The sequence below is a fragment of the Saccostrea echinata genome, unplaced genomic scaffold (genome assembly GCF_033153115.1).
Source record: "Saccostrea echinata isolate AGI-Se365-2 ecotype Australia unplaced genomic scaffold, CSIRO_AGI_Sech_v1 ptg000009l, whole genome shotgun sequence".
Taxonomy (NCBI): domain Eukaryota; kingdom Metazoa; phylum Mollusca; class Bivalvia; order Ostreida; family Ostreidae; genus Saccostrea; species Saccostrea echinata.
Genome location: NW_026889758.1, coordinates 11,572,484 through 11,590,966, shown reverse-complemented (window position 1 = coordinate 11,590,966; position 18,483 = coordinate 11,572,484). Strand labels below are relative to the sequence as shown.

General features: G+C 38.2%; 1 protein-coding gene across 1 annotated transcript in view; it reads right to left on the bottom strand.

Annotated features, from left to right (window-relative positions):
- Positions 1-272: 272 nt before the first annotated feature.
- Positions 273-18,483, bottom strand: part of LOC133181775 (deleted in malignant brain tumors 1 protein-like) — a 30,468-nt gene continuing 12,257 nt past the window's right edge. The window contains exons 11-36 of the mRNA XM_061316364.1: positions 15,582-15,738; positions 13,436-13,596; positions 12,751-13,077; positions 12,312-12,623; positions 11,873-12,196; positions 11,459-11,770; positions 10,619-10,933; positions 10,034-10,399; positions 9,618-9,941; positions 9,303-9,461; positions 8,985-9,158; positions 8,587-8,895; positions 8,316-8,420; positions 8,008-8,220; positions 7,743-7,886; positions 6,844-7,017; positions 6,227-6,556; positions 4,003-4,341; positions 3,382-3,732; positions 2,949-3,284; positions 2,541-2,855; positions 2,118-2,447; positions 1,830-1,967; positions 1,457-1,672; positions 984-1,307; positions 273-871 (exon numbers count right to left, since the gene is read on the bottom strand). Coding sequence (XP_061172348.1) covers positions 516-871; positions 984-1,307; positions 1,457-1,672; positions 1,830-1,967; positions 2,118-2,447; positions 2,541-2,855; positions 2,949-3,284; positions 3,382-3,732; positions 4,003-4,341; positions 6,227-6,556; positions 6,844-7,017; positions 7,743-7,886; positions 8,008-8,220; positions 8,316-8,420; positions 8,587-8,895; positions 8,985-9,158; positions 9,303-9,461; positions 9,618-9,941; positions 10,034-10,399; positions 10,619-10,933; positions 11,459-11,770; positions 11,873-12,196; positions 12,312-12,623; positions 12,751-13,077; positions 13,436-13,596; positions 15,582-15,738 — 6,911 coding nt within the window. The 3' untranslated portion in view covers positions 273-515. The remainder of the gene's footprint in view (positions 872-983; positions 1,308-1,456; positions 1,673-1,829; positions 1,968-2,117; positions 2,448-2,540; positions 2,856-2,948; positions 3,285-3,381; positions 3,733-4,002; positions 4,342-6,226; positions 6,557-6,843; positions 7,018-7,742; positions 7,887-8,007; positions 8,221-8,315; positions 8,421-8,586; positions 8,896-8,984; positions 9,159-9,302; positions 9,462-9,617; positions 9,942-10,033; positions 10,400-10,618; positions 10,934-11,458; positions 11,771-11,872; positions 12,197-12,311; positions 12,624-12,750; positions 13,078-13,435; positions 13,597-15,581; positions 15,739-18,483) is intronic.

Here is an 18,483-nt window from a genome sequence, read left to right as displayed (position 1 = left end):
ATGAATATCAAAACGTTACTGAAATTGCAAAATTCATCAAACTTTTCTTTACGCCTTTGCTTAGTAGATATGTTTTTATTTCCAAAATGTGCATTTAATTAGATCCCAAAGGTATTTTAGGTTAAAAAAGTTTTCGGAGCTGTATGATTTGTACCCAACTTTTGACGTCATGTGATCTCGTTATAAAGGTAAAACCCTAAATTTTACTTACTAGTATATGGTTATCATTGACAAAACATTGGCAAATGTAGGTATAAACATATAAAACGAAATATCATATAATACTTTAATGTTATAAATATAGAAAAATAAAACACACATCCAAACAAGAGAGAAACACGGAAGATTAGCACTGACACAATGATATAAATGTACACATTTTATTTACAACTGCACGATGCTGTCTGTAAAGAGATGAATTTGTGTCTAAATTTCCTTCCACACGAAACTTTCATCCACTTCTTGGCCTATTATGATTGATCCACACCTGTATTCCTGATGATAGATCAGAATATCTATGTCGTCGATTCGCCGGGCGTGTGTGCTTGAAACCCGGCATAGTTTGGATTTCCTAAACCTTTCGTTCTATTTTCCTTTGGTTTCGAGAAAGTAGCTTTAAGTTTAGACAGAGTTACCCTCCCTGTCGAGTCGGAAGCGGAAGTTGAAGCCCCGGATTCATTAGTTTCAGTGACTTCACTATCCACGAGCACAGTTTTCATACCGTCATCACGTCTCCTTGTGTGATACCAATAACAACCACTAAGAATGGCTAGGATTGTCACAAGAAGAATAATAATAGGGACTGTAACAGCAATCACAACAGAACTATCACTTGCACTCATAGATTGTGGCTCCGAGCTCTTTAATAAACCTGAAAATATTTAACATTTCATGACGACTTGAATTGAAAAGAAAAGATTTGAACAGATAAAAACACGTGGGTCTGTTAAGAACTGGAGGAAAATTATAGAAAAGGAACATACCTGAACAAATGACACCAGCATCCTCTCCGTGATTACAGTTCTGTATGTTTATGCCGTTATGACGACATTTGTGAATTCCCTCCTCAGTTCCAACACAGTCCACATTGTCTAACCATATTGGACCAGATCCACGCCCAAACACGCCTCGTTTTTTCTTGATTCCATTCTCATAACCCAGACTTTGGCAGACGACAGTAGCATCACGGTCGTCCCAGTAATCATCACATACAGTTCCCCACTCATTGGGACCAGCAACAAACACCTCCACACGACCCATATTCTTCTCACCAGCGGTGGCACCTGCTAACCTTACTTTGGTTATTTCTGTGAATAGCAATGTATAATTCATAACCATTATGCAAAGATTCATTCATACCTCAATCTCATAAATTCTAAAACATACATTAATTGCAACCGTCTCTCAGTTGAGATGACAACATGTTGAGGATACTAGTATTTCGAACACTACTCACCGACTTTTTGTCTGAAGCACCAGGCTGCAGCGTCTCTCGTCCGTCTTCTGCAGAGTCGTTCGTACGTCGACTCAACCTTACCCGAGCTATTAAAGCCTGAATGGTCACATTTCATCAGCTCATCCTCGTCACCAGTACAGCCTACTCGAGTAAACCATAGGACATCGTCAGGGTTACCAAATTGTCCTCCTTCAATCTCAATGCCGTCCGCGTAACCTGTAAAAATTGAATGAAAATATGAACTACTCAAGTCGAGTAAAGTGCTTTCAAATACTTAGGGTAGAAATGCAAAAAAACCCTTTGTTCTTCAAAAATACAATCAAAAGCGATTGCTATTGTGTTGTTTTAAAAAGCATATTAAGCAAAATCTGACCTAAATTTCTGCAGAACACAGATGCGTCCCTGGAGTCCCACAGGAAGTTACAGATACCCCCTGTCTTCCCATCATACACGATCTCAGCACGCCCCCTGTCTGCGTGGGAAGAGTTTCTTAATCGGTATTGAATGCCGTCTATAAAAAGCAAATTTCTTGCAAATTAAAACATAAAATACAATCATATTTTCTGTATTTTTCCCTATCAATTCCTGTTTCCTAATAAATCATCCGTATGCTATTAAATGTATATCACCTTTATGTATATAGACCTTGTACTTTACATACTTTGCTGTGTAAAACAAAGAACTCCTGCTCGGTTGTCTTCGTAGTTACAGCTGCTCCCCTGATACCATTCATTATATTTACACTGTTTCAGGCTGGATTCCAACCCAGAACACCGCACATCACTCATCAAAATGGGGCGTTTATAATTCTCGTTAGAAGGCACAAGATATGGCACTCCCCCTGTGAACCCTAAGCTCTTACACACCACTTGGGCTTCATTTCTGCTCCATCCTTTCATACAAATGCTGCCCCATATTCCGTTCATGTTGATCATTACCTCACCGTGCGTATCGGTATGAACATCGTCAAGGTCCAGCGTCAAGTTAAATCCTGTAGTATTGAAATTTTAAAAAAAAATCCACACTTTTCTGATATATTGAACCATATGTTATTGCAAATTTATTTCCCACCTTGTTACATTACCTGTATTGTAAATCCGAGTGTTGCTACAGTATACCGAAATATACTTTTTACATACATCTTTATCCGTGAATTCAAAGTTGCAGTTGAACAAGTCTTTTTCGTTGCCGCCACAGTCGATACGGCGCACTCTGATTGGACTATCCGTATCTCCAAAGGCAGATCCTAGCACCACTGTTCCCTCTTTGTATCCCAAAGTTTGGCAGACGACACGTGCTGTCAGTCCATTAAACCCGTCATCACAAACTGTCATCCATTCATTTTGATGGTAAATTTCCACCGCTCCCATAGAGGCCTTATAGCCAAGGTTCAGTCTCACTGGTGAAGTAAAACAAATTTTATGAATATTAATATATATACCGTTGGAAACAATCCTCTTTCACCATTTAGAGACAATGTAACGAAACTTACATTTGTTGACACAGAAAACTCCTGCGTCATCTTTGTGAGAAGTGCATTTTTTCCACCCGGTAGTGACCACTTCGTCGCTAAATCCCCTGTGTGCACAGGCATGAATCCACTTTTCTTCACCAGTACAGGCCAGATGACTGAGCCATACCGGTCCTTCACCCTCCCCAAACTCGGCACCAGAGATGGCGTACCCATCAGAAAAGTTCATCATTCGACAGAAGACTCCGGCGTCCTTATCATCCCAGGAAAGATCACAAATTGTTCCCCATTGATTGTTAAAGGCCAACTCAACACGACCGTAGTTCTTACCGCCATTGGCAATGGTGTAGTTAATTCCTAAAAAAAAAAAGAATACGTCTTTTTCCTTAAATTATTCATAATGGAAATTTTCCCTTCCAAAGAAATAACTACTATAGTTATATTCAAGGTTTACCTGATTCATTATAACATAGTGCAGCAGCAGCGTTAGCCATTGAACTGTTTCCGAGTTCCAAACGGCCATGAAATTTACACTGCTCTAACGACATCTCTTTTCCAGTACAGTTAAAGTCACTAACAAAGAAGACTGGATCTGATCGAATAGGGTTGCGAGAGGTCTGGTAGGCGAGACCGTAACGCGCCCCCAGGTTTCGACAGAAGATCCCCGCTTCTTTATCATCCCAGTGGCGGCTGGAGACTCTTCCGGTGACATTATACTGTGAAACAGCCACTACGCCACCTATACTAGATACCGACGACGGGGGACCGCTGGAATCATCCGGATTTACAAATCCAAATGTCAACTCTGGAATGTAAAGTGGAAATGAAATTTTGACAATAAATAATTTTCCATGTTATGATGGGGTCCTCTGTTCATAAAATCATTTAACAATATGTGTCATTTTCCAGATAAATAAAGAACGCTCTTCCCTAATTGAATCTTATGCAGATCCGTATCTCATCCATAGAAATATACTTTACATCTGTTTTGCTCGATAATGAACTTATTACATACTATCCCAATTCCTTAACTGTTTACTAAGATTCATGTAGGAAAACTAGAATATATTCATACTTCCTGTCATAAGAGTTTCATTTCTGAGGTCCTCTGGGGTGAAACACATCACTGACGCGTACGTGTCGTAGGCGTCACATGGCGCGTCCGTCAGACACTCGGTGATGGAACTCTCTCTGCCTCGGCATTTCAGGGATTTCCCAGTCAGAATCGGGTCAAACGTTTTACCGTAAGCTGAACAGCAAACAGCCTTGCCCTCGACGAATCCCAGCTCCTTACATACAATGCGGGCAGACATGTCGTCAAAGTTCTTGTCACAGATCAGGCTCCAGGTATCGTTGTAGTAGTACATCACTGGTCCATGCTTTGTTTCTATTCCGATGCCTGTATCTAGTTTGACTTAAAGCAGAAACAAGATGCTTAAATGGCGACTTTGCTCTACCATTTCAGAGTCAATTAGTTCCAAGGTTAAACAGCATGTAGCTTTACTTACTGGGTGAATGTCTATGATATTTCTATTTTTTAGTTGTATTTTGGACCTATGCTTTTCCTTAATTGTATCAAATATAATTCCAACATTTCTCCGTGAAACCTATACCTTGAAGAACACAGCTAATGTGCATTATACGCCTGTCAGAAAGAGTAAATGAACTTCAAACAGACAGAAATTGAATACTAAGGATGTCAATTCATCTTCTTTTGACATATGAATTCAGATATTAATCTTTATTTAACTAGGAGGAGGTCATTGTATAATATAATAAAGGCATTCAAGCATGTTCCAAGTGGGAAAACTCCTTTAGGAGATGCAGATCACCCTCCCCATATTGTTTTTTTAAACAATCGTCTTCTTTGCCCTATCTTTCATAGACAAGAAATGTAGTCAGTGCCATGAAGTCCAATCTTTTGTCCGTTTCATGTACAAAGCACTTTTAAGCGTAATTATCAGAATTGAAGGAATCTATACAGTGTATTTACATACTTTCAGAAATAGGATTACGAATTAGATTTAACTTCAACTTGAGAAAGGACAGATTTTCATTAGCAAAACCTGAAAACATACTTATTTAATATGTCAAGTTCTTCTGATGTTAAAAATGCAAAGAATTGTACAGTAAAACAGATATAACAGCATAATAAAAAAATATTTCTCCTTTAGTTTTGTGTGCTGTTCTCAATAACTGTCCATTTTATTACCAGCATTCGAAACGTAAGGAAATGTAGCTATCAAAAAAAAAATTGACTTAACCTACACATCTTCCCTGGATCAATCAACTGAAAAGTGCCTCATGACAAAACAAGATATGATCGAGACATGATTTCTCTATAACCATATATTTTACCGATAATGGTAACATGACCTTCTTTTGGATCGTGGCATACTTTCCTCCTATGGATGTCTTCACTGAAAAAATTTGGTGATCCTGTACAAGATGCAGCCCGAACACGATTGCACTAATCATTCTCGTATACTTTTAAAAAGAGGTTAACGTGGCCTTTTTCAAGGCAACGCACCCACGCCATCCATATGATACATCTACCGACAAAGTTTCAATATCCTTGGTCTCAAAGTGTTCAAAAATCAGAACTTGGAGCTTACAGACGACGAACAGGCAACACCATTTCATGAAATATATGGAGATAACGAACAGTATTCAAGCTCAAAAGTCCATAAAACAATACAAAATAGGAGCAGAGCAAACACGGACCTCCAAACATCAGAGGTGGGATCAGGTGCCTTGGAGGAGTGAGCATCCCCTGCCGACCGGTCACACCCGCCGTGTGCTCCTTGTCATGATCGGGAAATAACGGAAAAATCCGTCGACAATTCAGTGTGTAAATAATGGCTTAACAATTAGTATGAAAAACGTCAGTCAGCATTTGACTCAATGATAAATTGTATTTGCTGACAAGGTCATTGTATCGACTATAGAACTTACGAAATGATGACTTTAAACGAGACAGCTGATATTCTTATCTCATCAACTTATTTGTCAATAATTTACCTCGTTTTAGAAATTGTACATACGTAGAGCATGCCCTTGCGTATCGAATCAGCTGAGAGATATATACCCCGTATGCAGGTGATGAAGGTATATAGACCCTTCCAAGGATTGGGTATAAAAACAATAACTAAAGCCTGGGCTTTTTACAAAATCCAATTATAAAATGTCGAATTTATGTTTCAAAATAGAATGGAAATAAAATTAACCCTGATATACATATGCCTAGGCGTGTGTCGGAGGAAATTAATAAATTTTCAAAATGATACAAAATTCCTTACTTGTGTTGTAACAATGTACTGTTGCATCCATTTCATGAGATCCGCACGCTTTAGAGTAATTTCGTTTCCAGCCTTCATGTGGACAATCCAGCAAAGAGTTTTCCTGACCCCTACAATGCATGTTAGGTTCATATATAGGGACATGATCGTCAGCTTTGAGGTCAGGATTCTTGTGATATGGGAAGCCTGTGTTAAACCCAAGGGAGCGACAAAACGCCGTGGCCTCAGGATCGTCCCAAAATCGTTTGCAAATCGTTCCCCAAACACCGTCCACCGCCATCTCCACGCGCCCGTAGTAGGAGGTTCCGCCCGTCAAACGGAAGTTCACCCCTGGACACAAATTAAATAATAATTACCAGAAATGCTGAAAGATTTTTTTTTCAAAAAGAGCTGTTTATAATGCTTTACTAATATTATTGCAGTATCGATCGATTCATGCATGTACAGCCATTAAGACAGAATTCTTCAGAAAAAAATCTTATTAGAAATGATAATAAATAAAAGATTGGAGAATCTAAAGGCCTTGAAATTTGTTTTTGTTACTAAATAATGTACATGAAATTAAAGAGATCTTCCAGTGGGATATCCCCAAAGAACTTAAAGACTTTATAACTTACCAACAGTAGAATAACAGACAACTCCAGCATCATATCTCTCGATGCAATCATTGACACGACCGAGCGTGAAGTTTGGACACTGGGAAAGCTTGTATTCACTTCCAGTACAATTCACCTTTGTCGCCCATATTGGACTTCCCTTGGCAAAGAGTATCTTATGCTTGTATGGCAAACCTTTAATAAGAGAACATCACTTGAATGATCTGAGTAACAAAGAAAATAAGATATGTTTGTGAAACACTGATGCCCTATATGGCAGCTCAAGGTAATGTTTTTCAAATGTAGGTCAAACTCAAAGGTCGAGGTCAAGAGTTCAAAGATGATACCCAAAGAAAGTTCTTGTCACAAATGATATACATGTGAAATATGAAAGCCATTCAGAAAAGTTCAGGAGGTCCAAAATTTTGGATCCAAAAGGACGGTCTTGTTACAAGGAATGCACATTTATATACTAAAGCCCTAGCACGAACCGTTCAAAAGTTATGGACAAAGTTAAATTTTTCAAAAGTTGACCTTATTCCAAGGTCACGATCAAAGGGAAAAAAAATGTTGGTACCCAAAGAAAATTCTGGCCACATGAAATACACGTGATATATATATAAGCCTTAACACCAACCATTCAAAAGTTATGGCCAAGGTTAAAGTCTGGTAAAATTTTGCGAAAGTGGGTCTTATTCCGAGGATATTTTGTACCCAAAGAAAGGTCTGGTCAAAAGGACTACACAAGTGAAATATGAAAGCTCTAGCACCAACCACTCAAAAGTTATGAACAAGATCAAAGATTTTGCGAACAAATAGATTAATAGATAAACAAACAGACGGACAGGCCAAAATTTATATGCCCCAAGTATTTGGGCATTAAAAGGATACATGAGAGTCAAGGTATAGCGAAGTTTTACCTTTGACGTAACCCATTTGTCGACAGGCTACTGTGGCATCTTTTTCGTCCCAATCGTCCGCACAAATACGACCAGAAATGTTGAGATACGTTACTTCTAAAGAGCCGGAGTTATTGCTTGAACCAGATATTCCTAAGCTATATTCTGCAAAAAAAAGATTTTGAAAAGAAAATACTCCCCCTTGGTATTCAAAAGTGTTGCCATGGCTAATTTTTAAAAACTAATTTCATTTAAGTGGAAATGAGGGAAAATTGAGGAAATTTACCATCATTTGAGGGAAGTTGCCCATTGTAACAGGCCACGGCAGCGTAGTCTTGGTGGCAAGCGGCTACAGGTGGTTGTGTTGTACAGTTCAGAAGACTTTTCTCATTTCCAGTACAGTTGACCTTGTCAATGACCCCTGTGTCATAACTGTAACCGTAGGCACCACAACAGACGGACAATCCGTGATCATATCCCAGCTGTCTACATGTCACGCCTAATTAAGCACCAATATATATTTTACTATTACTATGCTTTGCTTTGTAGAAAATACAGGAAGTGTAAATGTGGTGACATGTATAAAGCACTTACGTATGTCGGCATCTGACCACAAATGACCACATACAGTTCCCCAGTTATCTTCCATATAAACCTGTACCACACCGTGACTCTGTTTATCTCCCTTGTCCAGGCGAACTAAAAATTAAATATGTCATGTTTGTGACCAATTAAGACTACATATAATGCAAGACAACTTCAGAATTTAAACGCAAAATATGTTCAGTGCAGTACTTTCGTTCGATGGAGCGGTTCCTTCGAACTGTCTTATATTACCACTATATTTTAAAGACATCGTTCTCACCGTTGTCCATACAAATAACCGTAGCGTCTTGACATTGAGAGTAGTCTGGGTCCCAGTGTAGATTACACTGTAACAATCCCTTCTCATCTCCCTCACAATCAACGTAGTCAATCCACACATACTCAGTGTTGCTCTTGTCAGGAGCGGGCCCAGCCTCTCCGTCAATAAAACCACGCCCTATCGATCGACAGAACACTCGTGCATCTTTGTCGTCCCAGCGCCGATTACAGACACGCCCCCATTTCCCATTAAACAAAACTTCAACAATGCCACTCTTCCCGTCTCCAGCAATGCGGAATTTCACTCCATCTGTTAAATAAAATTTCATAAAAATGCTGCAAATTTAGATAGAATAGAGAAAAACCAACACTGTTCAACAAAAACTAATTTGTACTCACTTGGATCCTGATAACATAACACGCCTGCAGATGTTCTTGTAAAGCGGCCTTCAATTTTTTCGGAACAACCAAGATCTTCTTCAAATTTCTTGTGTGGACAATCCTTTAGCCTTTGTTCTGTACCACTACAGTTAAATCTCCCAACAGATATAGGAGTCGTCAGTCTTGACGAACCTACGTGGTATATAAGCAGTATATTGTAGAGAAATCAAAGTAGCATTTTAAAACTTTACAGTCACCGTTACCAATGAAAATGTTATCAATATATGTAACCTAATAACGTCTGGGCTTTTTTCAGATACTATATCTGACACTAACCCCTAAATGCTACGCCTCCATAAAAGTTCATCTGTCGGCACGTGACGTTTGCATCGTGATCGTCCCAGTCCACGTTGCATACGGGGCTCCAGAAGCCATACTCGTTCGCTTCCACTGATCCATAATATTTCTCCTCCTCTCGGATTTTAACCTTCAGTTCTAAATTCAAATAACTGAATTATAGCTCATGGCTAGCAATTTATATCTACGCCGTTTTATCTAAAGAGTAAAGTCAGAGATAATATGAATGATGCTCTGTAACGTCATTCAACATTAAATGGAGTTGGGACATTTCACGATTACCATAAGAGTTACCTTTTGAGACAATCTGGTCTTTCGAACAATACACAGAGACATATTTTCCACTCCTACACTTGATGTGAGCTGTTGACTGGTGATAACACTGATCCAAGCTTCTCTCCGTACCACGACATTGTACGTTAGTCACGGTGATGTCATCTACTGGGTGTGGACCTAGGGCTGAGCAGCACTGCTTCTTGCCGTACGGGAAACCCAGGATGTTACAGGCGACTTTAGCAGAGCGGTCTGTGAAGCCTTCGTCACAAACACTAGTGAACGTTTTGTTTACGTACATTTCCAGACGACCGTAAAAAACGTCTTTAGAATCCACAAGACGGACTTTAAAAAGAGAGTCAAGTAAATCTTAAAAAATTAAACAGTAGTCAGTGCAGCTTAAAATCAAATACAAAGCTGAATTTGAAGATACGTACCTGAATCGTAACACTGAACAGCTGCATCCGAGTTATGGGAAAAACACATGTGTCGGTTACCGCCCCTTGGAATAAACATCCCACTTAAAGTTGAGCGCTGTTCGTTAAATGACATAGGACAATTGAAGATGGATTCCTCGTCTCCTTGACAACGAAGATACGCGATCCAGATTGGTCCATCGCCTGCACCAAATTGTCCGTACCGCAGAGCACGACCACTGGTGTGGTTCAACATCCGACAGAGAACTGTGGCATCTTCGTCGTCCCAAAAGCCCGATCCACAGATAGTTCCCCACTGGTTGTTGATCGATATTTCCACACGACCTGAGGAGGTATTTGAGCCGTTTATGAGACGGATCGGGATGTCTGAAGTACAAAAAGCATTGGTTACCAACAAAGCTTTAGAAAGCTGAATTAATCAAACTCAAAAGCGGTTCACTTTGTGTAAACAAATGCCTTACACCCACTCCCCAGAAAAAAAAAATAGATTTCAATAAAGATTTTATGAAATTAAATCGGCAAATTATAATATTCATGGATATAATAAAATGTTTTAACATTTTTCTTTTATTTAAAAAAACTTACTAGCGTTTTCAAGGCAATAAACCGCAGCCTTTGTGTCTTGTGAGCAATTTCCTACGTTTCCCCAACGTATATTTCCACAACGAGCTATGTAGCCTTCATTGCCTGTACAGTTAAGATTAGACAACCAAGGTAAGCTGAGGCGGCGACGGGTGAAATCGTGCTCGTAATAAGAAAACCCGTCCTGATACCCCAATTCACGACACACAACTTTTGCATCCTTGTTGTCGAAGCCGTCCGAACAGATGGAGCCCCAAACGTTGAGGTGTCGAACCTGTACAACACCTTTGTTATCCTCTGACAGACGAAGTTCGTATGCTGAAAGAGTAATAAGGAAAACAACCTATTTTCGAGTTACTTGATAAGGAGAACAACTCTTTAGAACCTTCACCCGTCGTCTATCCTTTGATCAGTCTGTCATACCGATCTTCTTGTACCCTGATAGCATCATCGCAAGCCTCGGGTAAGTATCCATTATATTTTTATATCTGAATAATTGAATGGACAATAAACTGTGGCTTGCAACAAATCCTTAGAGGTAAATTTTAAACTGAGTTTGTACATTGCGTTCACAAGGCCAGAATATTGAACAACTTACCTTACACCCCGGCATCATACTCGTGTGCTCTGACAAGACCTACATTTCTTAAACATTTTATTATATCAACATACACTGTATCATTTGAATCCTGAGACAGAGTTTTGATGCTTTCTATCTGCATTGTTTTATATTAAATACCAGGATTCCTGGCAACCTTACCGTGACCCTTGTCATATATCAAAAACATTTTGGATCAAGAGGTTATTTTCCAACTTGCTTAAAATGTTTCCCCATGTTCTTACCTCCGCTGGAGGCGGCGTTTGAGCAGGCGACGGAGGCGTATCGTTTGCTGCGACATCCGTCAGCATTCTTGGAGTAGTCACACTGCAGAATGGAGGATTCCTGTCCGGTACATTGGACGTTATTAATGGATATTTCGTAGTCTGGCATCTCGCCAAACACTGAGCAACAGATACTAATGCCATTTCTGTACCCCAGGGAATGACATACAACCTTGGCATCAGTGTCATCAAAACCGTCAGCACAGACTAAAGCGTACTGGGTATCTTGCCAGATTTCTACGGCACCAAAGGTGATGTTAGGTTCCAGTCGTACTGTTAACAGAAATATTTTTGCGCATAAGAATCGAAATTTACACCAGAAAGCATTTACAGTGATTTTCGATTAAAAACAAAGGGAATGTAAAAGTATTTTACCTTGTCCAGTACAATAAACCCCAGCATCATACTCGTGTGTCCTGCAGGAGGTATGGGTCACATTCCATCCGCTGTTACTGCATTCCCATATGGACTTCTCATTACCGTCACACCGCACATAGTACAGCCACGACGGACCCTCTCCCTCGCCGTATTTCCCCCTTGGCTGGGCGACGCCATCAACAAAGCCTAGCTGACGACAAACAACTCTGGCGTCATTGTTGTTCCAGTAAGAATCACAGATTGTTCCCCAGACACCATTATATGAGATCTCAACACGGCCACTATAGCTGTTCTCAGTTCCAGCCAAACGAATGCTAAAACCTAAAAAGGAAAAACATATTTCAAAGTGTACTACCAGTCGTGAAATTGCCTTTCAATCTCGAGACTATTTGGAAAAAAATATAACCATAGTCTAAATGATGAATAAGTGAACTACCATTTCCATTGTAGCAGAATACCCTTGCGGCGAGTCTGCTGGACAGGCAGGTTTGACTGACAGGGGCTGCGGCTTTACTACAGTCGTTAATGTTCTTTTCTTTACCAGTACAGTTAACACTTGACAGCCAGATCGGAGTTCGCGAGCTGTAGTAACGAGGTCCGAACGGCACACCACCGGTGTAGCCTAACTGTCGACATGCAACTGTGGCAGCTTTTTCGTCCCAATTTTCCGCACAGATTGTACCCTGTATTCCAAACTTCTCAACCAGCAGAGTGTCAGGAAATTCCTCTCTCGGCAACAAATCTACCTCTGTGGGACAGAGATAAAGCATTTTCTATTTTAATTGAACATCAAACCTAAGATAAAAAGTGGACCATTTTTTGAAATTAAAAAATAAAGCTTTTAAAATAAAGATTATAAATTTCAAATGCCTTACGTTCTCTCGCCATTGAATACTTGGAGCATATGACGCTGGCATAGTTGTAAGATCGCTGTGCGCATGTCCCTTCTGTAAATGAACACTGTTTAACTGTTGCTTCTGTACCAGTGCAATTCAAGTTGAGAATGGAGTTAGTGTAGTATTTGGAACCAAAGGCCCCTGGAACGAGTGTCTTGCTGTTGCCAAATCCGAGCTCTCGACAGACGACTTGTGCGTCATTTTCATCAAACCCATCTGCGCAGACCGTTACCCAGTTACCACGCACGTACATTTCTACTTGCCCGGTGGTTGCGTTATCTTCTGTCTGTCCGCTACTTATACGGACTGAAATATATATATGACATACGATATGTGTATGTGATATCATCCTGCATTCAAATATCTTATCATTTTCACTCTATTGAAGACAATATTGAAAAAAAAGAGAAAACTTTGATGTGCTTTTTGTTGTGTACGAGGGTTTATATACACGTACAAGATAAAATTCAAAACCCTCCAAAACTGACCAAGGGCACATATTTTGCCTAAAAATTTACCGAGATCTGTCCTAAACGTTTTGGGCAATCAACTTAATTAACAGTGGATGTGAAAACATTTGTGAAAGAGGCAAATTACCGTGTCATCATGCATGGCATCACCATCTATGGCATCCAACATATTTCATGGTATGAAAGGAACTCACCATTATTATAACAGAACACTCCGGCATTACGGTTGGGTTCTAAACAGTCTGTGGGTATGTTCTGCTTCCAGCCTGGATTTCTACACATAAATATACTGGACTCTGATCCAAAGCAGTTCATGCTGGATAAGAACTTCGTCACGTTAGGTCCAGGTAATCCTCTAAAAGTCATTTAAAAATTAAGAGTTAAAGATTCCAGTCTGTCTTTATGAGGTATTATCTCAATAATAAGCTGATGCATTTATGTACAGATCTGAACAATGAGTAAGCCTCCATGCAGTATACACATGAAAATCTTGGAATGTAAGCTTGTTTAAAGTGCTCTTACAATGGCACCAGCATCTGACAATATAAAAATTTCGATAAGCATGTAGACGTCAAATTGTTTCATAAATGCATTTTTTTTAAATCTATGTAATACCATGGCCGTAGGAACCGGGGGAGGGGGGGCACGGGGGGTGTCCCCCCCCCCCCAATAATTTTGCCGATATATAGTATACTTTAGAAAGCACAGCTACTATATGCTCGTTTTCAGTATCGTTTCAAGACTACAAAGGAGGTAATGAGGTATCCTTTTTCCTTAATTTGTCCTGTGCTTTATATACATACATATTATCATTCTCTAACTTGAGAAAGATACAACAAATACAGTGTACGGAATCTCCATAGTTGCAATTGCATGTTTCAGTGTCCCACATCATGTAACTATGGAGCATTACACATCGTAGTAGCAGAAGATTCTGCGTCTTATAGTTGTAGATGTGTTCAACAGTGCATGAAATATCTGTAATCTGTTTATCGTTTGATTGTGAATAAAAATGCTATGCACGTACATGAACAAGCATTCTGAGAGTATTGCATTAGCAATACCAGTCCCCTACCGGCAAGTGTAATCTGGTTCCCGTTAAAAATTGAAAATGCTATAATTCCTTCAAAAATCAATGAAGTGGAAAGAAATGCAAACTTGATCTATAACTAATCAAGGTAAAGTCACATACCAAAAATCAGCTCAATATCTGCAAGCGTTTAGAAGAAAATTGCGGAAAACCCCTAAAAATTGAAAAGGTCGTAATTCCGTCAAAAATCAATGAAGCGGAACGAAATGCATACTTGATCTGTAACTTATCAAGATACACTCACATACCAAAAATCAGCTCAATATCTGCAAGCGTTCAGGAAAAAAGTGCGGAAAACCAAGTGGGACAGACTGACAGACAGACAGAGGGACAGACAGACAGACGGACGGACGGACAGACTCAGAGTAAACCTATAGTCCCCTCCGGTTTCACCGGTAGGGGACTAATAAATAGTAAATTATTCTCAGAACTTCGCCAAGACGCACTTTCTATAAAATACCTGTACCTAAAATCAAATCTTAAATTAATAGATGACTGAATTTATTTTTAGGACCAGTGATTTCTTATAGTTGATATTTCCCCGCTTTTAAATTCTGCTCAGTTAAACCCTAGAAAATCTAATAGTGCATTGCCACATTACGATGACGTGATGCGTAAAAGCGAAAAAAAAAGGCAAATTAACATATTTAAAAAAGTCATTTACATTTGGAATAAACAAAAATCTTAAATAATAAAATCTTTCAGACACTTAAAACCTGACGGATTTATGTATTCCGTTAAGTTTGCAGTATTTATTGGTTCATTTTAACAAATTGATATACTGCCTATCATTTTCGTTGAATTATTTTATATCCTGATATCTAAGACAGCAAGGTGTGGATGAATCTCTTATATTCTTGGAAAATGGTGGTGTAAAATTCTTTCTGTGAACCCTTCCCAGTTTTTGCAGTAAATCTGTATATGGTTTTACAAGTGGACTGTTTGGATGTAACATCTCTCAATATTGACTTGAATTCCACAAATCGAGCAAATGGAATCGGGATAGCACTAGCAACAACCTTAGCTTTGTTTTTTTTTTTTTTAATAAAATCGTCAATGCGGCACTTATTCCTGTGAAATGTTGCATATGGTTTAATTCTTTGCAATTTGCTAAAAATATATAATTTTATATAAATAATTTATGCCAGAAAATTAATCAGTACACATTTTTCTTCTCGTTTCCGTAATAAACTGATGTGTTTAATCAGATGTAGATATATTTTTCTGTAAATCCTTCAGTCTTTGTATACCTTCTGAATTCGCCGCCAGTGAAACCGAGCTGACGACAGGCCACGGTGGCGTCATAACGTGACCAGCCCTGGTCACATATTGTTCCCACTTCGTCATCCATAATGATTTCTAGACGTCCAGTGTTGTGTGTACCGCCCACCAGACGGAGCTGCGGCTCTGAGAAGACAAGTATCGTTATATTTGTAATCAAATATGTATGTAATAATAGATGGGGGTCCACCTCACCAGACAGAGCTGAACTATAAAGGCACATGTATCATTACATGTTCTGGTTTCTGTAATAATAAATATTTCTTTCATCAAACACAGCTTCATGTGATAAGTATGCCTACATCTTCTGGTTATTAGGGGAAAAAATTCTCAAGTATCATTTAATATTTTATCAAGTGGTTTTCTCCTGTTTTTTTTTTTTAAATTTAAATGTAAGAGTACTTGTTAATATGATGTTTGTACCCACACTTTGAGTGTATAATGTAGTAGTACCTGTTAATTAATATGATGTTTGTACTCACACTTTGATTGTATAATGTAGTAGTACCTGTTAATATGATGTTTGTACTCACACTTTGAGTGTATAATGTAGTAGTACCTGTTAATATGATGTTTGTACTCACACTTTGAGTGTATAATGTAGTAGTACCTGTTAATATGATGTTTGTACTCACACTTTGAGTGTATAATGTAATAGTACCTGTTAATATGATGTTTGTACCCACACTTTGAGTGTATAATGTAGTAGTACCTGTTAATATGATGTTTGTACTCACACTTTGAGTGTATAATGTAGTAGTACCTGTTAATGTGACGTCTGTACTCACACTTTGAGTGTATAATGTAGTAGTACCTGTTAATGTGACGTCTGTACTCACACTTTGAGTGTATAATGTAGTAGTACCTGTTAATGTGACGTCTGTACTCACACTTTGAGTGTATAATGTAGTAGTACCTGTTAATATGACGTCTGTACCCACACTTTGAGTGTATAATGTAGTAGTACCTGTTAATATGATGTTTGTACTCACACTTTGAGTGTATAATGTAGTAGTACCTGTTAATATGATGTCTGTACCCACACTTTGAGTGTATAATGTAGTAGTACCTGTTAATATGATGTTTGTACTCACACTTTGAGTGTATAATGTAGTAGTACCTGTTAATATGATGTTTGTACTCACACTTTGAGTGTATAATGTAGTAGTACCTGTTAATATGATGTTTGTACTCACACTTTGATTGTATAATGTAGTAGTACCTGTTAATGTAACGTCTGTACCCACACTTTGATTGTATAATGTAGTAGTACCTGTTAATATGACGTCTGTACTCACACTTTGAGTGTATAATGTAGTAGTACCTGTTAATATGATGTTTGTACTCACACTTTGAGTGTATAATGTAGTAGTACCTGTCAATATGATGTCTGTACTCACACTTTGAGTGTATAATGTATTAGTACCTGTTAATGTGACGTCTGTACCCACACTTTGATTGTATAATGTAGTAGTACCTGTTAATATGACGTCTGTACCCACACTTTGAGTGTATAATGTAGTAGTACCTGTTAATATGATGTTTGTACTCACACTTTGAGTGTATAAGGTAGTAGTACCTGTTAATATGATGTTTGTACTCACACTTTGAGTGTATAATGTAGTAGTACCTGTTAATATGATGTCTGTACTCATGCTTTGAGTGTATAATGTAGTAGTACCTGTTAATATGATGTCTGTACCCACACTTTGAGTGTATAATGTAGTAGTACCTGTTAATATGATGTTTGTACTCACACTTTGAGTGTATAAGGTAGTAGTACCTGTTAATATGATGTTTGTACTCACACTTTGAGTGTATAATGTAGTAGTACCTGTTAATATGATGTCTGTACTCATGCTTTGAGTGTATAATGTAGTAGTACCTGTTAATATGACGTCTGTACCCACACTTTGAGTGTATAATGTAGTAGTACCTGTTAATATGATGTTTGTACTCACACTTTGAGTGTATAAGGTAGTAGTACCTGTTAATATGATGTTTGTACTCACACTTTGAGTGTATAATGTAGTAGTACCTGTTAATATGATGTCTGTACTCACACTTTGAGTGTATAATGTAGTAGTACCTGTTAATATGATGTCTGTACTCACACTTTGAGTGTATAATGTAGAAGTGCTTGTTCATGTGATATTTGCAAACACTCTTTGAGTGTATAATGCTGTAGTATCTGCTAATATGATGTCTGCACTCATTCTTTGAGTGTGCTGAGCGTTCCTAAGAGGACCTTTACACTTTTAAGTTCATCTTCCTGACTAACAATCATGTTGAAAAATTTGCATTTACTCCACCTAGTAAGTCAAAAATTTCAACATGATATGACCCAGAGCGATAACTGGAGTTAAAGCCATTGTGTATTGATAATATACTAACAGTTATAATATCTAGTGACTTCGTAAACGAATAATTCACAAACTATGCAATTTGTTTTCCCAAAAGACACCTGTTGAATTTCTCAGCAAATTGAATTTTAATAAGTCAGCAGAGACATATTCGTTTATTCGTTAATTCAGTTAAACTAAATTAACCAATAAATAAAGCAATAAACGTAAATCGCTGTAATTAATCTTCAGTTTCCCTGTCATTTATGGATCTTTGTAAAGTGTCAGAGGTCAGTTATTATACGTCATTGTGTAAAGAAATTAAATCTAACCAAAACAAACAGTGTTTTTCATACATAACAAATCAGCTAGAAGCCCTATAAATGTTAAGTCTTACATTTTGATACGAAAACTATGACAAAGATCTCCTGATTCATCTATATTCCAATTTATTTAAAAAAACAACAATTTATCCAACGTTATTTATTTTATAATTATGTAAATATTTTTCACTTTTTATATTTTAGCA